This window comes from Aspergillus fischeri, genomic scaffold (genome assembly GCF_000149645.3).
Source record: "Aspergillus fischeri NRRL 181 1099437636247 genomic scaffold, whole genome shotgun sequence".
In the NCBI taxonomy this organism is placed as follows: Eukaryota; Fungi; Ascomycota; class Eurotiomycetes; order Eurotiales; family Aspergillaceae; genus Aspergillus; species Aspergillus fischeri.
In genome coordinates, this window is record NW_001509772.1 from 219,078 (window position 1) to 243,115 (window position 24,038).

Genomic DNA, 24,038 nt, shown 5'->3' on the forward strand with positions numbered 1-24,038 from the left:
CAACCTCATCTCACAAAAGATCGCCGCTTTCGTCCAACCATCCATCTTCCCCTCATCCAGGTGCTATCCAACGAATGATTGATCATTTCTCCAGAGAAAAATGCGGAGAAATAGCGTGGGGGTTACATCTTCAAGGATCCGTGTCACCATGCTATCTGCTTATCTTAACATCGCGCGGCTGATGATACTCTGCCTTTGGGCCAGCAAAATGATAAGCGATGATTCAATCGTGCAGATATATATCCGACTGCCCTTGCATGTCATTTCCTTGATTGATAACCCCCCGAAAGAGTCGGTGTATCCCTTCCGTCGAGTGGTTTATAACTTCCAGCATCTGTCCTGAGCTTCGTCACCATCGACAGGATCATGGCGTCGAATATAATGTCCGACACAACTAGAGACGATACAAAAGCATCCACAGCAAATGAGTCTATTCATGAGAGCGGTGACAATCTGAAGAATTATGGCTCTGCGCCCGGAGTGGTGGAGGATGTAGTGCGTGTCGTCGATCACAAGGCTGAACGGGCTCTGTGTCGTCGGTTTGACCTGCGATTACTTCCTGTTCTTGCTGTGATGTGTGAGTCTTGTCCGCCTCAATGGAATTCATAATAATGATTAATCAGATCTCTTCAACGCGCTGGACAAGGGAAATCTGGGAAACGCAGAGACAGATGGAATGAGCAAGGGTAAGTCCACATTGCCCGTCAAGAGATCGAATAATGACCGTATAGATCTCAACTTCAAACCCAACGAATACAACCTGCTGCTATCCATCTTCTTTATCCCATACGTGATTTTCGCGCCTCCCGGTGCGATGCTCGGTAAACGCTACAGTCCAGCCCGCGTCCTGCCCATCCTCATGTTCTGCTTTGGCTCTTTCACCCTGCTGTCGGCGTCGACCAAGAACTTTGGGGGCATTTTCGCTCTTCGATGGTTCCTGGGCATGTGTGAAGCCCCCTTCTTCCCACTCGTCATCTACTACCTGACCACATTCTACCGACGCGGCGAGCTCGCCCGCCGACTGGCCATCTTCTACGCCGCCTCCAACATCGCCAACGCCTTCTCGGGCCTGATCGCCTTTGGCGTCTTCCAGATCGAGGGCTCCTCCATCCCCAACTGGCGCTACCTCTTTATCATCGAAGGCGGTGCCACCGTGCTCTTCTCCATCTTCGCCTTCTGGTACCTCCCGCGCAGCGTCGCTGAAGCAAAATTCCTCTCTGAAGACGAGAAAGCCCTCGCCTTCCACCGTATCCAGGTCGACTCCAGTGCCATCGTCAACGACAAGTTCCGATTCCGCGATGCCCTTGTCATCTTCAAGCATCCCACCACCTACGCCTTCCTGTGCATCGAAATCTGCCTCGGCGTCCCCATCCAGGGCGTCGCGCTCTTTCTTCCGCAGATCGTCCAGCGCCTGGGCTACTCTACCGTCAAAACAAATCTCTACACCGTCGCCCCCAACGTCACCGGCGCCGTCATGCTCCTCATCCTGGCATTCTCCTCTGACGCCGTACGCCTCCGCTCCCCGTTCATCGTCCTCGGGTTCCTCTTAACATTCACCGGCTTCATCATCTACGCCTCCATTGACGACGTCCAGGCGCAGATCCGCCTCGCCTATTTCGCCACCTTCATGATGACCTGGGGCACGTCCGCGCCTTCCGTCCTGCTGAGCACCTGGTACAACAACAATGTCGCGGATGAGGGCCGCCGCGTGCTGCTGACGAGTACCGGGGTGCCGTTGGCGAATCTCATGGGGCTGGTCAGTAGTAATGTGTTCCGCGCGCGCGATAAGCCCAAATACATGCCTGCGCTGGTGACGGTTGCCGCGTTTGGAGCCACGGGGGCGTGTCTGGCTGCGCTGCTGGGGTGTTATATGTGGTTTGATAATAAGCGGAGGGACCGGAGGGATGGGGTGCGTTTGCGGGCGCAGGAGGTGCCGACGGAGAGATTAAGGGATGGGCCTAAGGCGAGGGAGTTCCGGTGGTTTTTGTGATGACTGAAGGTTATGAGATACGATGATATGACTGTTTTCTCGCGGTTGTCGTGTGAACGATCAAGGGAGTTGCAGATGACCCCCACTCGTATCTGCGGTGTAACGTTTACTTAGATGGAGTTACATGCAGTCATACAAATCCTCTTCCAGACTTGAGCATCTTACCCCGGATCTGCAGCTTTATACTTATATGCGGCACTAGTGTGGGGTACTCCGTAAGCTTTGAGAACAACACGACGATGTCACCCAAGATGTCCCATACATCTAACTGGACATCGAAGAGATGAAGGAAACTCAAACGACAAATGCCATCATCGACAACTTACCGAAGAGAGAGAACTGCTTCTACTGATGAGTTATATGAAGCAATAATGATGCTTAATATTAACGAGAATAGGAGGATAAAAATAGACAACACTAGCCCTATCTGTTCTAGTTCTTCTCTCTCTTAACACAGCTAAGTCAGGCATTTTTGTCATTATCCCCCCTATCAGCCATGGCTTAAGACTGATGCACGGGACAATGAATGACAGAAAGATCCGCTTAGCCAAGACATCCTACGTGCCAATTCGCTCGCGGAACGGATGTACGACCTGCAAGTGCGATTCCTAGGATGACCCTTGTTGTTCAGCCGACACTGACCATCCCAGAATCCGTAAAGTGAAGTGCGGGGAGGAAAGGCCCAACTGTATCCGATGCAGCAGCACAGGACGCAAATGCGAATACAGTAGCCCAGCTCCATCGCGTCATGCCTCGACATCAGAATCTAGCATGGTCCCGGTCCTGGACCGCCCGCTTTCGCTCGTACCGAGTGGTGTAGGGAGGGAGCGACGGGCCTTCGCCCATTATTTCCAGCGCGCTGCGTCATTCATTGCTGGGAGGCTAGACATCGACTTTTGGGGTGGCGTTGTCACCCAGGTATGTCGGAGTGAGCCTGCGGTGTGGGACGCCGTCAACGCCATCAGCGCCCTCTTTGAGAACTCAGAACCCTGCTTCGATCCTGTCTGGCTGAGGCAAAATGACAACAATGGTCAGACCTTGCGTCCTAACCATCGTGATGCCTTGCTCTGGTACTCGCGCTCGCTGGCCACTATGCGCAGGCAAATTGACCGGGGGAGCGTTGATATCAATATAGCATTGATTAGCTGCGTCTTGTTCATCTGCATAGAAACGCTACAGGGGCGAGTGGAAGAGGCGCTACGGCTGTACCAGCAGGGGGTCAGTCTCATCTTCGAGCTGCGGGCAGGTGGGACTAGGTTGGGCTCTCGTCCAGACTCGGGTCTTTTGGAAGACACGATCATCCCTATTTTCCTACGACTGGGCACAATTGCGCTGAGTATTTCAGGCGTTCCTGTGAGTGGCCTACTTGACGAGATGCGCGGCCTTATCGGAAACACATTCCCCTCTCTCAGGTCGGCCCGTCTCGCAATGGCCGCTCTCGCCGCAGAGGGAATGATCTTCCAGCGCACTGTTGAGGGGTATCTTGCGAGCAAGGGCCACGGAGGCCCTATTCCCCCAGAATTCAAGAACAAACAAGAAGATATCCAGAACCGGCTGGCAGAGTGGCACCGGGCCTACACCAACTTAGTCAACTCGTCTGATCCGTCACAACTCCCTAGCAGCGTGACGTCTCTCTTGCTTTCCTTCCACGCTGCCGCATCAATTATTACCGCCGTTTGCACCGAGCAGCTGGAGACCGCCTACGACGCTTATATGCCCCAATTCCGGCTCATTGTTGAACAGTCCGCTATACATCTCGAAGCGTCGGTGGGCCCGGATGGCAGACAACCGCCATTCACGTTTGAAATGGGAGCTGGTCTCTCGTTGTTTCTGACAGCTATTAAATGCCGTGACCCGTGGCTGCGCCGGAGAGCTTTGGAATTATTGAGAAAGGCACCTCCAGTGCAGGCGCTGTGGAAGTGTCCGCCGGGTGCAACATTGGCGGAAGCTTTTATGAAACTGGAAGAATCCGGATGTGAAAGCACTATGTACGACGAGTTAACTCGGACGCGTACCGTTTCAGAAGGACAATACGCAGGGAGTGAGAGATCCACGCTCCCTGCGGCAGTGATCCCGGAGGAGTCTCGAATCCACGGCTACTGTGTTTTCCGGCCGCGAGACGATCCTTTTCCATTGGGCGATCTGGACATCTCCAAGTGGAATCGGAGTCCTGATCAGATCTACTTGAAGTTTTCTCGGAATCGAATGGACGAGAAGACAAATACGTGGCGAATGGTCCATGAGATTGTCCCGATTGACTATTGACATGTCTCTATAATGCATGTCAATCCGCCAGATGTGTATGACTATCATTCATGACATCTGGACAACATAATAACAACCTTCTCGCTAAACGCATCAGACGATAACCTGTCCAGCAGGTCTGTTCTCAATTATAACACGTCTTCCCAACCGACTCATCAAGGATCCCTCGGGACCTTCACTCCAGCCTGCCTAGCCAGCACCTCCATATTCTTCAACCGCAAGTCCCGCATATACTCCTTCTGCTCGTATGTCATTTCCTTTTCCGTCGGGTCATCTTGGAAGCCGTTCGTGAAGATATAATGGATAGAGTAGCCGATCAGGACGCAAACCACGCAGCCGACGATGACAATAAGGATGACTACTTCTTTGGAGAGTTCTGCCATTTTGACTGCATTATCATTAGCATCTTGCATAGAGCAGATACAAGAGCATTTACTCACCTGAATCAATTGCTGTTTCTATCTTGTTCAAGAGGCATCAACACAACGAGACTCGCGGGGGGGATCCCCTTATATCTCTTCCCCCTCCTGCCATCGTATCAACCACAATAGCAATTGCATGTGTAAGCGCTAAACTACTCGCTAGCAGTTTTTGCTACCAGTCTGTTTGATATGTCTGCTCTATTTTTGTCGAGGTTGTATACAAACTACGGCCCGATTGAGCCTAGTGCGGATGGCTCTGATGTCATAGCCGAACAGGCCAATCAGGTAGCCGGGACCCGATTATGTCAGTGCATTTCCTGAGAAGGGAAATTTAGCTGTTCAAGACGGAGGTGGTCACAGTTCAGAGGAAGAGGAAGAAGAGTCTGATAACCTCTTGGGGTTATAGCCCCGAGTGTCGTAGTGCCATGTCCACTTTTTAGGTCTCGTACTCCGAGCTTGAGGATTGCGTGCGAGAGTCACGTCCGTGGCTGGTTAAGATGGGCTGAAAAATATATCATCTGCTGGCCAAGGTCCTTGAGCTCATTAAGATTTTTTAATTTTGACTTTGTATCTGGGTTCGCTGTTCGCTATGATGCATTCCTTGTCGAAGTCGCAGAGAAGCCTTTGATAGTGACCAAGAGTGCTATGGGGTTCTTGTCTGATAACTAGGCCTTCTATTGGTACACCTTGAAAGGGTACTTCATGATCTTATCTGATGGAGGGCTAGTACAGTGTCTATTAATCCTAGCCGAATGTAGTCCACCTTAAACCTAATAAAAGGACCATGACCTGATCGCCTCTATAGATCGTGAGTGAAATCTACTTCCGCTACCCCGGGGTGGTGATCGCCTCCAGCTGCCAACTCCAAGCAGGAAACAAGCAGAATTCACACAGCCGGTTGTCATAGCCGTGAAGACGCACAATCCATGGTTCGCATTCCCAAAGCTTCTAAGTCAAAACACTATTGGCCACGGATATGGTTCCTAATGCGGAAGAGTGGCTCGGACGTCAGCTCCGTTCAGCTACAGCTATACCCAAGATGTGACTAAGACTCGATTATAGGACCTCGCCACGTGGATATAGACAGCGTGAGTGTTATGAGTGGTCAAGATCAGGACATTGCGGATCTCGATCGGAGTAGTCAGTGGGCTGTCTCGGTCACAAAAGATAGATCGAGATTTAACCATGGAACGTGATGGAACGGCCCACCACAGAACCCTCAAAGAGCAAAGCCCGCAAGCCAGACAGACGGCTACTGGTGGCGACCCGAAAAATGGTCCAGTTCAAACATGGTACGAGGGTCAAATATTCCACAGAGAGCATTGCCAGAATCCGGGCAAAAACCTAATTCTTCTCTCCCAGGGCCGAGGACCTTTGAGTCCGGGAGGATTCAAAAGCGCCTTTCCCTCTAGTGACTTTAGTATGCTCAGTAGCTCCAGTTCGCTCACGCGTCTCGCAAATCTTTGAGTCTAGCGCAGTTATTGTATCTCGATTGATCGTGTTGCGGTAGCGTCATGGTGGACGAAAGTGCCGCGGTCCGTGGTGTGGCGGCCGCTTTTCTGACAGTGGCCAGCATCGCGGTCATCCTGCGATGCTATGTGCGATTGTGCATTGTCAAGGCGTTTGGCTGGGATGATACGGTCATGATCTTCTCTATGGTATCCTCCCTGCTGACAGTTGCAGTGAAGCAACGCTGACTCTTCAGTTATTCTATGTCATGTTCTCCGGATGCATGATCGGAGGCTCTCTTTGGGGAACAGGAAAGCATCTGGTTGATTTGACCCCAGAGCAAAGAGCACGCGCTATGGAGGTTTGTACTGTCCTCAATGGCTGGCTCAGGCTGAGACCTCGCTGACGTGTCTAGTACTGGTTCCTCTGCGACATTGGCTACGCCATCTCATCCATTCTCTGCAAGATATCCGTCGCCGTCTTCTTGCTGCGTGTCATGGTTCGTCCGTCTCACAGGCGGATCATGTACGCAGTCACCGCGCTCACAGTCATCGTTGGCATCATTTTTTTCGTCTACATGATGATCCAATGCTCGCCGGTGTCCTACTTCTGGACCCGGATGCTCGGCGATACCTCCGGCAAATGCGGATACGTGGACGCGATCATCATCATGCTGTACCTTTTCAGCGTGTCTTCTGCGATTTTCGACCTGACTGTGGGCCTGCTGCCTATCTTGCTTGTGCGCAATCTGCAGATGAACAAGCGGACCAAGATTGCTGTTGCGGGTCTCCTGGGCATGGCATGCATGTAAGTCGACTGTACCTTTTACATGAGTATCAATTATTAATGCTTGTCAGAGCAAGCGTGGCTATTATCATCCGGATTCCATTCGTTCAAACAATTCGCGATCAAGATTTCCTATGTGAGTCATCCTCAAACCATCCCGTTTGACCATGTCTGACAGAATACAGATGCAACCGTCCAGGTGAGCTTCAGGCAGTCATTCTGGAAGAATACAGAATACTAACAATATAGATCGCAATCTGGTCCAACATCGAAACCGGCCTCGCCATCACAGCCGGCAGTCTCGCCACCGTCCGCCCTCTCTTCCGCATTTTACACAGTCGCAATGGATCTTCGTACCGCATCTTCGACTCCTCTTGTTTCCAGAGCAGGAGACGCCAGCACCAGTTTCCCCTGGGTGATCTCGAAAGCAACACCTCGCGGTCCCCCTACGACCCGACCAAGAGCAACCCCAAGGACGACCGTCATGGAACCACGATCTCAGCGGAGAGGAACGGCGCGTCGGAGTTCATGACTGAGAGCACGGAGCAGCTGAATGGAAAGTCGCCCTCGGTGCCTATGCGGTCTTTGTCTAAGATTGGTGTGCATCGCACGTTTGAGGTTTCGACGTCCCAGGCGGGTTGAGTGCAGAGGTCTATCTTATTGAAACCTCTGCGCTTTGCAGTTTCTCCTATCTCTACCAGTTCGATCTGCGGGATCGGCAAGGGTATCAGGTCCGGCCGTCGCTGTGATGTTGGAGTCTCTGAAGCCAGCCTGACGACTTGACAGAGGATAAGTCGTTAACCAACGCACAGCAGATGGATGAGCGCACTAAATGCTCAAATACACACAAGCTATTTGACCATCAGGTTCTGTGCAAATGAAATTGCAATCAATTGGCACAGAGGAAGCATCAGTACTAGAGACTCCCCCTCCACCACGGCCGCAAGTCCTCCAGCCAACTGGATCCCACCATTACATTCAACGGAGAATGCCTCATATGATCTCCTGGAAGTGACTACTACAGTCAACTATGAATCACCCTCCAGAATCCCGCCAAATCCATACTCCCCTCCGCCTCCCCCTTATCATCCGTCGGAATCCTCTGCGACGCAAACGCCAGAAACACCGCCTCCCAATGCCCATCTGCAAACGTGAACAGCAATGCCCCGTCGTCATACATCCCGTTCTCGAACTGCGGCAGAACCCCTGGTTCATATGCACATCGTGGAATCCGGTCCCATACGACGAGCCGAATACATACATCCTTGCCTTTTGCGCATTCGCCGCCGAAAGGATCGGATCGAGGGAGTCCAGGATTCGTTGTTTGGACCGGGGATGTCGTGCGGGAGGACTTTGCCTGTGTTTATGTCGAGCAGGCCTTTGGTGCGGATGCATTCCAGGCCTTGCAGCTGGGTCTTGCTGTTGAGGAGAGTGAAGCCTCCAACGAGGATGGATAAGGACTGGGTGATTGGATGGGAGAAGGCGCGGTTCAGCCAGAAGACGAGGCGGGTGTCCTTGTCGGTGGATTTGACATTAATAGCGGCTTGGTACTGCTTGCTGCTGGTGCTAGTGCTGGTGTCGTCGGTGAAGTAGAGGTAGATATGCGGCGACTTGGGGTCTTGTTTTTCGGCCTCGGCTGTGTAGCATGTTGGGTGGGCGACCTAGACGCCGTACTTTGGGATTGTCATCTTTGTTCAATATGGAATGTGGTGTGATGTACTGGTAGAAGATAGGATGGGGTAACGGTTTAAGTACTCCGTGGGCAATGGGGTTGCAATGTATGACGCGCAAGCTTCTGCGCTAGAGATGCGTGATAGATCACCCAGTAAAACCTGGAAATAGTCCACGTGCTAGGGAAACGGAGACATCTATTAGGGTGTCTGATATTCAGCTCCGTCTGGCGCTTGTCGCCCTGCAGATCGGCTCTTTTCTCTGCCCGTGCGCAGGCAACGTCATGGGCTCATGGCGTCTTACTAGCCTGTTGCTTAGCAGGTTTAGCTAGGCTAGCCCACTAGGACATTGTAAAATGGCGATCGATTATCTTGAGACTTGAACATCCTGTTTTCATTGATTGGCTTGTTTAGTGGAGTTTTGACGTACGAATGCAATGAAAGATCAACATCTCAAGGTAGACCAGTGGGCATTCCACCACTTCAGCTGTTCCTTTCTATAGGTATCCTCTTCAACATAGCTCCCACTTCCAGTGGACTTGTCCACGGTACGGAAGACGATATTCTGCGGTTGCGATAGCTCATATCGTGGCCAATATGGGGCACCGTTCACCGCATGCCCGTTCGGATCCAGATCATGAACAAATGATGCCCAAGACCGGGACATGAACTCGGACAGCTGATGATACGAAGGATACGGTCCGATATAGTTAGACAGATTCTGCGACGGGTTGTTAAACACAAAGATGAGCTCTGCGTAGTGCGTGCTGTAAACCGGCGGCACCGTCGCAATCAGTTCCAGAATCCCATTCCAGGGCGGCTGGTCGAACCGATAACTGTACACCGGCTTCTGACGATGCTTGTCTCTGGCATTGTTCTTCCGCGCATAGTATTCGACCAGCCCTCGCCGGCCAGCATGCACGAATATGTCGCCAGCGATGGCCGCCCCTCGCTTATACATCCAGCCCTGACTGGCGAATCGCTCGGCTCCAGTGCCGTACGGACAACCCTGCGCAGGGTCATCAGGATAAAGTGCCAGCAGCTCCTCGACATCCCCGTCGCTCAATCCACCGCCATTCAGCGTGCGGATATACGCAGCAACATCAGCAGCGGTATTCAGCGTTCCCCTCGGACCCCAAAAGCTCGCCGTCCCTTCATCCGTATTCGCTCCAACCAGCACAGCGACGTCTGCAACCTTACCCAGCGCAAGCATCTCGCTCGGCTTGCGCGTGATAAACTCCCCGTCAATAATCGGCGTATAGATCTGAGGCTCAAACGCCTGAAAGAGTACCTCGTACGGCACCGTCCGCAAACACGCCAGCGTATCCTCCGCACCCTTACACCCCACCGTCTCCGTAACATTATCATACATCGCCTGGAACCCATCATCAGCCACTATAAGCTCCTTATCCTGAAGCGCCGACCCCAGCATCGTCCCGCTGTCCATGATTGCCGCGCGGAACAGACCATCATTCTCCCCATCAAAAGCCACAAGATGATACCCCACGCTGAATGCCCCGGCACTCTCGCCCCAGATAGCGACCTTCTCCGCATCGCCGCCAAATCCAGCGATATTCTCGCGAATCCACCGCAGCGCAAGCCGCTGGTCATACAATCCGATATTGGCCGCCCCCGCCGCGAGAACCTCCCTCGACGCGAGGAACCCCCACCCCGCGACGCGGTAGTTGATGCTCACGCCGATGATGGGCTTGCCGATTGCTGCGGACTGCTGGACGATATACGACATGTTGTATCTGGGGTCGGCGACGCCGCCGGCTGTGAAGCCACCGCCGTAGAGCCTGTACCGGTCAATACTGATTCTGGCTCAAGTGGGACTAACGCACCAGACTAGCACGGGCAGCGACTCCTGCGGGGGAACATTGTCCGGGACAATAACGTTGAGATAGAGACAGTCCTCACTCAACGGGCCAATGCCGACTTCGAACCCGCCGTAGCCGGGACAGTTGGCTGGCTGTGTTGTTGCAGGGTATGCTTTGTACCGCTTATTGTAGGGCACAGGGTGCCGTAGTCGGAGGTCGTTGAGCGGTGGCTGGGCGAATGGAATGCCCAGGAAGGCATTCTGGGAGAATGAAGGTAGATGCACGCCGCAGAGTGTTCCTTTTTTTGTTCTGGCTGCAGGCGAATCTTGCGGGCAGTGACCTGCAGCCGATGGGGTTGTTAGAGCCGCGAGGGCTAGGATTCGGAGGGCGTTCACTATCAGATGCATTCTGCTGGTCCAGGGTAGGCTACAGACTCTACGACATTGATTCAATCATTCGGGGGCTGCGGTGATATATATGCTGTGAAGGATGCGTCCAGTTGTCCGGCCAGTCCCCGGTACTTCCCCCGTGCGAAGGAGCCGTTCAAGCATTAGACCGCAGACTCTAAGATGGTGCGGGGTAGACTAATGATGAAGAGTAAGCTGATATAAACCTGGAAAGTCAGATTAAAAGTAGTATGTCAATATTATCATCAGCCTTCTGTGCAGAAATGAATAATAATGATATATATCCGGCTCTCACATATGACTTGTATGGGACCCTTGACCTGTTTTACTCCAGAAGAATTATTCATCGACTGTAAATCATTCGTCTCAGTTGAAAATCATTACAGACCAGCACAATGAATGCTCTCACAGTTCTGGCATGAATCCATAGCTAACAAGCTTGATAAGCATGCATGCATCAAGAACTGTCAGACGCTGGCGCGCTTGAGGCTCCCTGCCATTCTGAAGTTTCCCTTCCGCGGGTATATATTTAAGGCCAGGCAAGGTTGAAGATAAGTCCAAACACTAGACTATAGACACTATGGATCAGAAGTCAAAACCCACTGGAAATGGCATTTCAAACCAATCGAGCCCCTCGGGCCATCTGACCCTGTAAGCCGCCCTTTGGGGCTCTCAATTCTGATCTCAACTGATTGTCTAGACTCTCACCAATGAAATAATTAAGGAACTTGTCATCAGTGATCAGGCCGCTCAAGAGTACCGCGCCCATATAGAGTCTCGGCTAAGGGAGGAGCGTGCCAATCTGGAGCGGGAACGTCAGCACTCTGCGGAGTTGGAATTAAAAGGTAGCTAACTTGCAGTGGTCTCGAATCAACCGTCCAGCGCGCTGGTCCTGCAGATGTGGTTGGAGAGCTTCGGGAGGAGCTGGAGGACTTGCGGAGGAAATCCGGGAGCTCAGAATCCCAGGTGGTCGCGCTGTCCTCCTTGAGTGATTCTTTGCTGAAGATATTATCCAATATTTCTGCTTTGACTCCTCAAGACAGGGATATCAATATTTCGCAGATGTCCACGGAGCTGTACCGTCAACGAGGCATTATAGGTGGACTAGAGCAGTCCAATCAACGCCATGTAGACTCTCTTCAGGCTTTGAAGACTACCTTTGAAATTACTCTGTTTGGAGAGTCATACTGAACATCGGAGAGCGATAATGAAAGTTCAGCCATGGTCGGAACGATCAGTGAGAATGCACGACTTTCAGGCCCAGAGGATGTTGCTGACGGGGCCACTGGGGGTCAGCAGACCCATTCTACTCTACATTGACCACGTCCACTACTATGGCCCTATTAGCAGCTGTCTAGTGGTTTAGAATAAAGTCATCTTGCGCCTTCTCATTTCCAATCAAATAGTTCACATCCAGCTTTTAGAGTTGCTCTCATTATCACCTTCACCAACAAACTTATGATTATCATATTCCTGGTCCATGTCCAAGACTGTAACGTGAGCAAAACATTAAGCCACCAGCATGTACTTACCTAAGGGCCTCTATAAATTTTGCCTGTGCGAAATATAGCTTATATAACACACATCATACTGCGCAAACCATTCACTATCATGCTGCTAGGATCGTAACTAAATCTACTTCATGGAGCCTACACCAGTATGTTTGAAATTAGAGACAGAAAGGGAAGCCCTCAACACATTGTTAAGGTTATCATTACTAATTATATACATTCATCACGCATAAACCTCATGCACTGCAGAATACAAAGTCCCTGAACCTGTAGCAGAATATCCATATTCCGGGCATGATGCTAATTTATAAAAGAAAAACAAATAAAAGCTATCTTCTGCGAAAAATTCTCGAGAAAACATGCCTTTTCCGTCGGCTTTCTGGTAAAGAGCGTTGGAGAGTACTGACAGCTAGTGCCTGTGCTGCCACGGGGATGGAGGGCATGGAATCAGGCATCTCTTGTTCAGCACTGTGGCTAGTGAGAGAAGCTAGATTATCAGCCACCATGCATGTTCTTGCATGATCTGGACCCAGTGCCTTCTCATAGCCTGCCAGTGCTCGCTGATACATCTCTTCTGCCTCCCTCAGCTTGCCCTGGGTATAGTAGAGAGCCCCAAGATTGTTGACTGTACCCAGGGTGGATAGGGAACCTAGACCCACTGCCTTCTCTTTGCCTGCTAATGCTTGCTGATACATATACTCTGCCTCCCTTAGCTTGCCTTGACTCCTGTAGAGAGCCCCAAGATTGTTGACTGTACCCAGGGTAGATAGGGAATCTATACCCAGTGCCTTCTCATGGCCTGCCAGTGCTCGCTGATACATCTCCTCTGCCTCCATCAGCTTGCCCTGGGTATAGTAGAGAGCCCCAAGATTGTTAACTATATCAAGAGTAGATGGGTGATCTAGACCTAGTACCTTCTCATAGCCTGCCAGTGCTCGCTGATACATCTCCTCTGCCTCCATCAGCTTGCCCTGGGTATAGTAGAGAGCCCCAAGATTGTTAACTATATCAAGAGTAGATAGGTGATCTAGACCTAGTGCCTTCTCATAGCCTGCCAGTGCTTGCTGGTACATCTCCTCTACTTCCTTCAGCTTGCCCTGAGCAGAGTAGAGAGTCCCAAGATTGGCAACTGTTTTCAGGGTAGATGGGTGATCTAGAGTAAGTACCTTCTTTTTGCCTGCCAGTGCTTGCTGGTACATCTCTTCTGCCTCCTTTAGCTTACCCTGATCAGAGTAGAGATTCCCAAGATTATTGACTATGTCCAGGGTAGATGGGTGATCTAGACCCAGTGCCTTCTCATAGCCTGCTAATGCTTGCTGGTACATCTCCTCTGCCTCCTTCAGCTTGCCCTGATCAGAGTAGAGATTTCCCAACCCACTGAATGATCCCCACACAGCGACTTTATCGTCAGGCCAACTGTATTTCTCCCTCTTGATCACATGGTTTGCATGTGGAAGTAAACGCTGCTGAAGCCTTGCATACTCCCTGTCATTCTTGCTTGAGACTGTATAACCAACAGAGACCAGTGCCAATTCATATAGCTGAACTGTTTGTTTCTCTGAAGCAGCAATATGGAAACACCAGTCCTGTACCACCGGATGGATAGTAAAGCTTCCTTCCTGTCGTCTTGGCTCAACGAGGGAAAACCCAACTAGCACCTTGATCTTTGCCTTGAAGGCTAGTTTGTTTGAAACTGCCGCCTCAAACCAAGGTGGCGTGTGAGAGCAGTTCAAACCACCCCGAATCAGTTCATACCAAATATCTCGGTTATCAAAGCAAGCGAGCAAGAGGAGCAGTGTTGCAGCAGTTGGATCGCGTTTTTGGATTTCTTGATATGTGATCATCCATGTTTCGAGGATATTGCCTTGCCAGTAATGACGTGTAGGCGTGGCCTGAGACTGTAAATCAGACCATGTCTCTTTGTAGAGTTTTAGATATTCCTTGAAACTGGTTCCAGTTTCACGCATAAAGGCTCCAGCAAGTACAATTGCCAGAGAGAGCCCATCCAACCGGTCCACACTAGGTATTATATCTACAACTGTTAGTCTTAGTCCTAAAGTTTATCTGAAGATATTATACCTTCTTTAGCTTCAACTTGCGCAGCTCCTTGGGCTGAGAAGCCGCTGCTCTGCAGCAGAAGCTGGGTGGCATCTTCCTGTGTAAGTTTCTTAATTGGAAATGGTTTCCCCACTTCAGTAAGCCTCTGGACCCGGGAAGTGATTATTATAGATCCATGATCGGCTTTTGGAAAGAATTCACAGATATCGTATCCACGAGTGTTGCAGTCGGGGAACGGAGCATATTGGTCGACATTGTCAAAGATAAGAAGCCATTTGGTATTACCTGGCACTGCTAGCCACTGCAGTACTTGATTGGCTCTTTGTTCTGCTTCTTCTTCATTTTTCGCCTCATTGTTCACGGGATGTCCTTGTATCCGAGGGAGGCAGGTACTCAAAGATAGTATCAACGCGGATCGATCTTTGCCGCTCAGCCAGAAGACAGCGGTGAAGTCATCTTTATGTTTCCGGGCGAAGTGGATTGCCAGCTGGGTTTTCCCTATCCCACCAAGTCCGTGGAGGACAGCAACCTTTCGTGTCTGCGGAATTCTCGGTTGTAAATAGTCCCATAGACGGTTGACGTCATCTTCTCGTCCAATAAACTCCTCAATCGCAGGAACCGCTGAAAGGTCTAATGGGATATGAAATTCACTGGCCTCTAAGAAGGAGTAAGCATTCAGCATAGAAATACTTGTCCCAGATTTGTGTGCTAACCTTCTCGAACAGTGGGTACCCAATACTCCAAGAAAGCTTTGGCAGTCGCCGCTCCAGTTGCTGCTGCATAGGTTTGCCATGCTGTGTTCTTGTGGCTATCTGCATAGTCACACACCCCTTTGATAATAATGCATGAAGTATTGTCCCATACTCCTGCGCCCTCCATCTCGAAACCAATCACATTGTCTGACTTGACCAGACGGTCACGATGCTCACCGGACTTCATCACAGTATCAGCGGATGCGACTGTCCCGATGTGTATGTTCGGGCTGCAGTTTTCTGTATCACGTCGATGTCGGGAAACTCGGTTCTTATCACAGCCTAAATGGATACAGGCCGTGTCCAGTGCGATTATGCAGACATCTCGAGACCTGCCATCAAGGCAACAACACATAGGAGAAGTAGGACTGTAATGCTTGTGCTGATATGATGCTTCAAACAAAACATCATCAGCAGGCCTCGGGCGATGCCAGTCAAGGTCTGATTCCTGGATAGCTTGTAGATGCCGTAGCATCTTAGCTTGCAAGTCCCTGCGAGTGCGTTTTGCCTGGAGACCTGCCAGTAGAGCTCGGACTTCCTTATTCGGCCTTCCAAGCGAGTCCTTCACACCAGTCTTCTTTTCAAACCCACCAGAATATTGCCTGCCGAAGTCGTATTGAACCACAGAATCACTTATTATGACATCCCCTAGAAATATCTCTCCACCAGACAACGGATATGGTGCACCTCCACAGATGCCAACCACCAGTGCCAGGTTGATCCTTTTATAGCTGATTTTCAAACCCGATGCCACGCTGGCAGCATTTCCTTTCCCCATACCTGGCATATAGCACACGACCACATTATGATTCCCAATCCTCCCGTTGATGTATGCATTATCGTCTCCCGGCTGTTTCCTATAGTATCCGCTCAACCTGTCGTAAATTTCATCGAAGAGTTCTTCAACAACCTCTGCTTCGAGAGTCAGCGCGCAGATGATCGCGATCGAAAATTCGTCCCGACTGGATGGCCGCATCTGGACAAGTTGGTAGTCATGAATCTGACAGTTTCAGACAAAGAGTTGGTCCACCTTGGTATCTCAGATGGGTAGACAGTTGTCACTGAAGTAGAGGTAAAACAGAGAGGCCTGACAACTCGAATTGATTACCTTCAGCCTCACGGCCGGTCCCGTGACATAATCTTTACCACCAAATATCTGCATTAGCCGCCGGGATAAAGGGGTGATCAGTAAGGCTGTGAGCAACTTGGTTTTCTGACCAAGGACTTCGTATCCTCCCTAGGTATCTTGTGGTTTAAGTCTTTCCAATCCAAAGAACGTACCCGCGATGAGATGAAGCCGGTGAAAGCAGGTTAAAGCATCAAGGGACCGGACCTAAAGCCCAACCACCACTCGAGCTCATCCACCATATGATCCGAAGCAAACCGCTAACCACATCCCGGATAACGTACGCCGCCGGCTGCAGCAAATGTTCTATAGTTGTAAAAAGGCAGTCAAGGCGTTGGGCTCGGCGATAGGTGGCTGTGAGCGCTTAGGACTTTGTCTAGCCTCCGAGATAAGGCGCTTCGGCCCGTAACTTAGCCCCGCCGCAGCCCGCAGGCGGTGTGCGTCAAGGAATCCTCGTGAAGAGTCCCGCACCAGCGGAGTTATAGAGGATTCCAACCTAATCACCAGAAATCACATACAAACTGTAGAGCCCATACATCCTCAAGATGCATGGTCTTCACTTCCGATTCTCTTCTTCTGCCGTCCAAAACCCCGAGACTCATTGGACAATGTAGGTTGCCAGTCTCCACTTCTTAGTGCCACAAGCCAGCCAGCTATTTAGAACACAATTTCCCTGCCGATCTCTTTCCATCCTCTTGCCACCTTGACGGGGATTGCCAGCCGTTCGATTAGAGCTGCTCAGTTTGACCGAGGATGTCGAGACGGATCAATGGAACGGGGGGGTGGGGGGTGGGGTATGAGACCTCACGATCTCGGACACTCCGGCGAGGCTCGCGTACAGTGCGTGCGATGAAGTAAGCTAGACGAGTCCAGAACTCTTTCCAAGCCATGCCCTGGAGTAGGTCTATGGTGGTATGCGCCGTGTAACTGAGATGAGGCTAGATATCTTCATATATGCAAGGAGAAATGTCGAATGCTTCTGCTTTTTGGAGAGGGACAAATTAGAAAAGCTCACTTACACGTCACTGCAGGCCGTAATGCATCTCCGGCCATCTAGCATTGACAGTATGGTGCAACGAAGTGTTCATCTTATCGAGGTGGGGTCAATCTAATGGATATGCGGCAGTAATTTGGTCGATCTCCTGAGTATAGAGCAGCTCAGCAAAATGTGTTCACTAGTACGAGGACCGAAATCTGGAACTTCAGTGGGGCTGCACGCTAGCAAAGCTGACCTGCAGCATGCACACTGTAAAACGCGATAGCCCATGTGTGAACGCCCAGGACTCGTCGATCCGCTCGCATACCACCACCTTGGGGATCGCGTCGATTTTGCAGTATGTCCCTAGCTTCCTTCGCCGCAGCGAGCCTGGGCCTAGATTTGGGTGGACTAGTCAGTGGCTAATAAGTGATATCTGAAGGAGCTTAACGATCTGCAACGAGACCAGACCGTGCAAAAGAATCAACAATGTTGACAGCGTCGAACTTTAACAGAAGCCGGTCATATCGCCATAAGTGGGAACTCTAACATCGCACTTTACCATCTGGCATGTAGCCTGGTCCGAGAGAATAGTGGGTTGTAATCACTACTTTCAAACTTCTCCTTTTCCTTCTCAAGTGGATTCATTATTATCTCAGATCTGGGCATTGTATCAATAATTTTAGCTTGCGGGTGCTCGACTTCGTGTCATCCTTATTCCAGTTGAACTGAAGCTCCCCAAGCCTCTTACCCCAGCAACGATGAATGCGCTTGTCCAAACATCTTCAGCGCTGGCAGTCCGCACAATGAATGATGATTCGACCCTATGCAAACGGCTTCGAGACGTAATTACCCATACTTCACAGCTAGTCCGTAGCTGACAGGAGCAGATCACCAGATTTCTAGTCCACCACAAGGACCACTTGCCCGAAGATGCCCGGGATCTTTTTCCGCCAGCAATCGTCAATTTGAACCGCGAGCAACTGGAGCCCGAGATCGTACCTTACTTGTCAGAGACTCTTCACCCCTCACCTCAACTACCATTGGAACTTCAGAAATCTCCCCATTCTTCGATACAGTATTGGACCGAAGGGCTAGAATTGAAAGTGAGCTGGGATAGAAATAATATCTTACGCCGTATTTGTCAGCGAAACAGGGCCAATGAAATGGCAAGTGCACTATACAGGGCGTTCGACACAACCGCCACCTACCTGCTTCTCCGGAAGATACGTGATGCTTCCAACGCTGATATCTCTCTTCTACTGTCTTGAAATATTGTGTCAAGATGATCCTAGCCAAGGAGATAGCCAGGAAAATATGGACGTGGTGGCGTATCAGGTATGTGGTCTGTGGAATGAGCAGCCAGTTTGCGGCCTGAGGGTCAACCACCTCATCTACGCGTTGTTCTTGGGATTGTCGCGTTGATGGGATACACCCATTACCCAAGGAAGCGGCTTGAGAAGCAACACCGAGTATCAGCATCAGGAGAGGGTAAGACCGTTAAGGGAGAACATTGAAGGGTAATAGATCAGGTCGCATGGCTGGTTTGTCCTTCAGCGGAGGATTTTACGTGGGTTGACCAATGTAGACATTGAAGTTGGATGTCTACCGACGCTTATTTGATATCATCCACAAGACCACAAGTACCTATGTTTTTGCGCAAAAGTTATTTCTCTCAATGCTATTCTGAATGCTGTTCCTTGTAGCGCATCTGAAGTCCAGTGTCACAGGAAAGCCAGCCGAGTATGCACTTAGACAACTATCCAAAGACAGTCTCGCGATCTCACTCCAATTGCCTGGCACTTTGGTAACCCGCGATAACTACATAAATTGTCATTGCGCAATATGACACAGTTCAGTGCCGGAGTACGGCCAAGTAACTATCGCTGGGCGCAACTAACATGCAGAATTGGTCTGTGTGAGAAGGGCCAGCTTCCACGGAAGAGAGTTATAGTCACCCGTTGCCGTAGGACTCAGACCTTGGTAGAGGTAGCGGAGCTTGCACGGGCTGATAGTCATAGTCTGGTCCACCTGAGAGCGCACCATCTCGCCATGGCTGATGCTCTTGGTCCAGGCAGTCCCAGAGAAAACCACATTATTCCAACGGGCGAATGGATTGGCTTCAGTGTTCGCAAGTCCAGTCCATGTACCCGTGAGAGAGGGTGCCGTCCATGACCGGAAGTACCGATTTCCATCGCTCCCGATGGCTTCCACGATGAGAAGGTACTCGTTTCCGACGCGGTACACATTGGAAGCTTCGAAGAGATTGTTGGGATTTGAGTCAGAGAGTGCAATGACCGTGTTGCCCATGCCGTTGGGGAAGTTGCTCAGAGTGGTCTGAGAGCGGTAGAGGTGGCCATTATCATCGGAAGAGAAGAGGTAGCAATTGGATGAGTCACAGATAACCCACATATCCACCCAGTAACCATTCCCGATGTTCTGAGTGATGATACTAGGAACGCTGCTAAAGAAGTTCTTAGGAGCGCTCCACCCAGCAGGATTGCTAATGTCCTTGTTGGTAGAGTAGGCAGCATTTCCATTCTGGAAGATCAGGTACCACAGCTGCTGCGGCTGGAAGTAGAAGACCTGAGGTGCAGCGCGGTAGCCTGTCCCAATCCCACTCTGGTCAAGATAGAAGAAGGGTGCATTCCCCGCTTGGTTGAAGTCGGTGAAATTGAAGTACACCAGATTATAGCCTGACGCTTGAGCAGTGCTGGCGAAAACATGGTATGTGCCGTCAACCTCTATGATAGAGGGGTCCTTGATTCCCGCAAGGTTGCGGCCGTCGTTTTTAGGACCAACCAGCGCATTAGTCGAGCTCCATTTGAAACTGGGGGGCAAGCTTCCTGTAGGGCCCGATGTGCTTGTCGAGGTTGTGCGTGTAGCGGTGGTCGTCATAGTCGTGCTGGGCATGCAGTTGCCAGACAGACATTGGTAGTACCAGGCGTTTATAGAACTGCAGCATGCACCAGCAACACATTGAGTCGAGCCCGTCCAGCCATTCCCACCGCCTCATGTTACGTTAGTGATAATCCATGTCTTCAGAAGGATAGGATATGACGTACATTGGGCATAGAGCGGTTGCTGAGCCTGGACGGCCAGTGCCAGTCCAAGGAGTGTAGCCCCTATAGCTTTCATTCTGATGTCCTATCAATACAGTAGATATTCTGATCAGCTTGAGATTTTGCTTTATGAATGATACTTCCAGATGCGTATGAACTCTCGACGTGATGGCCCGTTTTAAAGCACCAAAAGGCGCCTTCGGCATAGGCGACGATCAACAGGTGCCGACAACATGAGGCATCATGATGCACTCCACCGGAGAATCGCTAAATCAATGCAACGCTTTGAGCCACAATAAATTTAAGTGCCCTGTTTGGGTACTTTTGGGATGCTGCAGAGACTGGATATTAGCCGATAGTCGTACCGGACGTGAGGCGTCTTTTGGCTAAAATCAACGCGCCACCATGATCCTCAGCAATGATTTGCCCCTGGGGTCCCCGCATAATATGCAAGAGCAGCCTTGTCACGAATATCTCAATCTGAATGGTCCATCCGAGCGGCATTTGAGGTATACTCCGCTAAGCATGCGCAGGGCCCAGCATTTTGCGGGGTACTCTGATTCCTCCTGGAAGAGGGTCTATTAACTAAGTGCTTGGGTCAACCTCGCTAACCCGTCTGCATCTCTCAGCACTGATGCATGTGCCCTTTGCACAAGAAAACTAGGGCTGTGGTAGTTGCGCAATCCCGTATGCTCTGGGATTCACCAGTTAGGATTGAAGCGGAGTTTTGCCCTTTCTCATCTCTATCCGGAGTCAGCGTCCAAGCAGACAAAGATTGCAGTCAATACAGAGGGGAAGTTACATTGCACTGAAGATGTCAGTCTCCTGCTACAACTGCTACAACTTAAGGGAGACAATTGGAACCCTCGCACCTGTGGGCCCTTCCTTTCCCGAGACTCCAAAATGAGGGGCCCTGACATTACTTAGTGTATTCAATAGATGAAGCCGAGATGACTCGGCTAGAATGGTAGACCATCCTCTACGTTGCAATGTTTGTCTGCATATTAAAGGTCTGGAGGGCGAGACGATAATCATTGATGCTGGCTACTCGGGAGAACGGTCCGTCAGTGTCGGAGACTCCACATTTTTGGCAATGGGTTGGAATCTCAGCCGAAACTTCTTCATCGGGTGATCATTTGCTGCTATGGCCTACTATTGCTGAGCTGATGCATAGTCCGTTCCAATGGTCCTGCATCTCGCGCGCCATATCCTTTAGCTCCGTCAACGCTCCCGGCCACGCATGCGATCGACACCGCTGATCATCGAACAACACGACGCTCAGAATGTCTAGCATGCATCGCTAATAACAGGGATCTCGGTAAATAGAGGTTGTTTTGCAAATGGAGTGAACCGAGACCCTTGGCTTGTCAGAAGACGCTGCAGACGATCTATAAATGTGGCAGCGGACTTAGGATTTGACTTGCAAGATCCAATCTCAGGCTCAAATTCAGTTGCAAAATGAGAGGAATCGTACGCGCATTTTTCTTCATGGCCGCCGCATTAGGCGCGAATTTCAATCAGCCGGTCTTGTGGGAGGACTTGGCCGATCTCGACATTTTCCGAGTTAATGACACTTTCTACTATTCCGCATCGACAATGCATTACTCTCCCGGTGCTCCTATTCTGCAGTCGTACGATCTCGTCAACTGGGAATTCGTCGGACATTCTGTGCCAACATTGGACTGGGGCTCGATCTACAACCTCGATGGGGGACAGGCCTACGTCAAAGGTATCTGGGCTTCGACTCTTAGATATCGTAAGAGCAACGGCTTGTGGTACTGGATTGGATGCATCCAATTTAGCACTACATATATCTACACTGCCCCTTCGGTGACAGGCCCGTGGACTAAGAGTGGAGTTATCAACACCTGCTACTACGATTGCAGCTTGCTCATCGATGATGACGATACAATGTACGTGGCGTACGGAGGCACTACCATTTCCGTAGCCCAGCTTTCCTCCAACGGGCTCAGCCAGACCAAATCGCAACAAGTGTTCAAATCCACTATCGGAGCCATTGAGGGCTCGCGGTTCTATAAAGTCAATGGCGAATACTACATTTTCAACACGCTCCCCGCCAACGCCGAATATGTCCTCAAGGCAAGCAGCCCATGGGGCCCATATACACAGAAATTACTCTTGAAGGACATCGCAACTCCTATTACCGGAGGTGGTGTGCCCCATCAGGTATGCAGCCTGCTATAGTCAAGAGACCACTGAACTAACGGAATATAGGGCGGCATCGTCGATACCCCCGCAGGAAACTGGTATTACATGGCCTTTGTCGACAGCTACCCAGGAGGTAGAGTCCCAGTCCTCGCTCCAATTACTTGGGGCTCTGACGGATTCCCGGTAATCACTACAGTGAACGGGGGCTGGGGAGCTCAGTACCCATATCCTTTGACCCCACGTCCCCTGTCCCCCCCTACAGGAAAAGACACATTCCAGGGCACTACGTTGGGCCCTCAATGGGAGTGGAACCACAACCCAGACACCAGCCACTACAGCGTAAACAACGGCCTGACTCTAAAGACCGCCACCGTGACCACCAACCTCTACGCAGCCCGAAACACCCTAACGCACCGCATCCTAGGCCCAGACTCGGCCGCAACAATCGAACTGACAATCAGCAACATAAAACCCGGAGACCGGAGCGGCCTCGCCATGCTCCGCGACTCTTCCGCATACGTCGCCGTCATCAACAACAGCGGCATCTTTCGCGTAAGCATGGTTGCTGGACTCACAATGGACGCCAACTGGAACACCCTCTCAACAGGCTCTGAGGTCGCTGGCGTCAATCTCTCCGGAAGCCCGTCCAAGATTTGGCTGCGCGCATACGCCAACATCCAGCCCGGCAGCGGCAGGACGGCGTCGTTCTACTACAGTACCGATGGCTCCAGCTTCCACTCGATTGGAACACCGTACACGCTAAACAATACCTGGCAGTTCTTCATGGGCTATCGGTACGGCATTTTCAACTATGCTACTGTGTCGCTGGGTGGAAGTGTGCTGGTTAGCTCTTTTGAGATGGAAAGCGGCGCTCCGTCGTCGGGCACGAGCACGACTACAGCTTCGCAGCCGAGTGCCACCACTGTTCCAACTGCTGGGGCTACGCAATCCAAATGGGGTCAGTGTGGTGGGAGTGGCTGGACGGGGCCTACCGCTTGTGCGAGTGGCTCGACATGCTCATCGGCGAATCCGTGGTATTCTCAATGTCTGTAGCCAACGCGCAAAGTAACAGTTAGTCAGTGTACAGAGTAGAGCGGCAATGGGTGCGGTGCTGCAGTTGGTTTGCATGCTGCGTATAAATTCAGCGATTTTCTACTTACCTCACTTTTCACACAGTGATTCTTTATCAATATGAAAGGAGCCCTACCTGGATATTTCCACCGGTGCCTGTCTCTCGAATGGTATCGACTTGCGCATTGAGTCTGTCGCCTTCCATGATGTTATAAGGTCTTTACCATCAGAATGATGGGCTCCCTCTGCTATTTGTGCAACATTTATTCGTCAGTAAAATGACCCAATAACATAATGAACTATCAAAGTAGCATGTATGGAAACCTCAGAAACCTCAATTATAATCACAAAGACATCCAACTTAAGCAAAAGGATGTCTTCATTTCGGCGAGTGAAAGGTATACTCATCATTGAAACGAAACTTCTAGGGAACTGGAAGAAATGGGAGTATCATACCTGATCTACAAATATCGGGAATGGTTGACATTGAGGTTGTTGTCCTTG

The 24,038-nt window shown here is 50.8% G+C and overlaps 8 protein-coding genes across 8 annotated transcripts, besides 1 other annotated feature; 4 read left to right on the forward strand and 4 right to left on the reverse strand.

The window, feature by feature from the left end:
- Positions 1–381: 381 nt before the first annotated feature.
- Positions 382–1,990, forward strand: NFIA_033150 (putative MFS transporter; the record flags this gene model as incomplete). Its single annotated transcript, XM_001265645.1, has 2 exons — positions 382–577; positions 624–1,990. The coding sequence occupies 2 exons, from the start codon at positions 382–384 to the stop codon at positions 1,988–1,990; spliced, it is 1,563 nt and encodes a 520-aa protein (XP_001265646.1).
- Positions 1,991–2,761: 771 nt separating this feature from the next.
- NFIA_033160 (uncharacterized protein) lies at positions 2,762–4,255 on the forward strand (the record flags this gene model as incomplete). Its single annotated transcript, XM_001265646.1, has 1 exon — positions 2,762–4,255. The coding sequence occupies one exon, from the start codon at positions 2,762–2,764 to the stop codon at positions 4,253–4,255; it is 1,494 nt and encodes a 497-aa protein (XP_001265647.1).
- Positions 4,256–4,410: 155 nt separating this feature from the next.
- NFIA_033170 (uncharacterized protein) lies at positions 4,411–4,638 on the reverse strand (the record flags this gene model as incomplete). Its single annotated transcript, XM_001265647.1, has 1 exon — positions 4,411–4,638. The coding sequence occupies one exon, from the start codon at positions 4,636–4,638 to the stop codon at positions 4,411–4,413; it is 228 nt and encodes a 75-aa protein (XP_001265648.1).
- Positions 4,639–6,191: 1,553 nt separating this feature from the next.
- On the forward strand, positions 6,192–7,554 carry NFIA_033180 (putative PTH11-like integral membrane protein; the record flags this gene model as incomplete). Its single annotated transcript, XM_001265648.1, has 6 exons — positions 6,192–6,335; positions 6,383–6,487; positions 6,542–6,933; positions 6,984–7,048; positions 7,098–7,111; positions 7,162–7,554. 6 exons carry the CDS (start codon positions 6,192–6,194, stop codon positions 7,552–7,554), a joined length of 1,113 nt encoding a protein of 370 aa, XP_001265649.1.
- Positions 7,555–9,027: 1,473 nt separating this feature from the next.
- On the reverse strand, positions 9,028–10,809 carry NFIA_033190 (carboxylesterase; the record flags this gene model as incomplete). The annotated part of the gene is made up of 2 exons (XM_001265649.1): positions 9,028–10,381; positions 10,427–10,809. The coding sequence occupies 2 exons, from the start codon at positions 10,807–10,809 to the stop codon at positions 9,028–9,030; spliced, it is 1,737 nt and encodes a 578-aa protein (XP_001265650.1).
- A 1,840-nt stretch (positions 10,810–12,649) lies between these two features.
- Positions 12,650–16,106, reverse strand: NFIA_033200 (Pfs, NB-ARC and TPR domain protein; the record flags this gene model as incomplete). The annotated part of the gene is made up of 3 exons (XM_001265650.1): positions 12,650–14,373; positions 14,400–15,035; positions 15,092–16,106. 3 exons carry the CDS (start codon positions 16,104–16,106, stop codon positions 12,650–12,652), a joined length of 3,375 nt encoding a protein of 1,124 aa, XP_001265651.1.
- Positions 12,840–13,671: a microsatellite.
- A 3,022-nt stretch (positions 16,107–19,128) lies between the features above and the next one.
- On the reverse strand, positions 19,129–20,370 carry abfII (putative extracellular glycosyl hydrolase/cellulase; the record flags this gene model as incomplete). Its single annotated transcript, XM_001265651.1, has 2 exons — positions 19,129–20,243; positions 20,298–20,370. 2 exons carry the CDS (start codon positions 20,368–20,370, stop codon positions 19,129–19,131), a joined length of 1,188 nt encoding a protein of 395 aa, XP_001265652.1.
- A 1,412-nt stretch (positions 20,371–21,782) lies between these two features.
- NFIA_033220 (putative xylosidase/glycosyl hydrolase) lies at positions 21,783–23,516 on the forward strand (the record flags this gene model as incomplete). The annotated part of the gene is made up of 2 exons (XM_001265652.1): positions 21,783–22,481; positions 22,530–23,516. The coding sequence occupies 2 exons, from the start codon at positions 21,783–21,785 to the stop codon at positions 23,514–23,516; spliced, it is 1,686 nt and encodes a 561-aa protein (XP_001265653.1).
- Between the last annotated feature and the right edge of the window lie 522 nt (positions 23,517–24,038).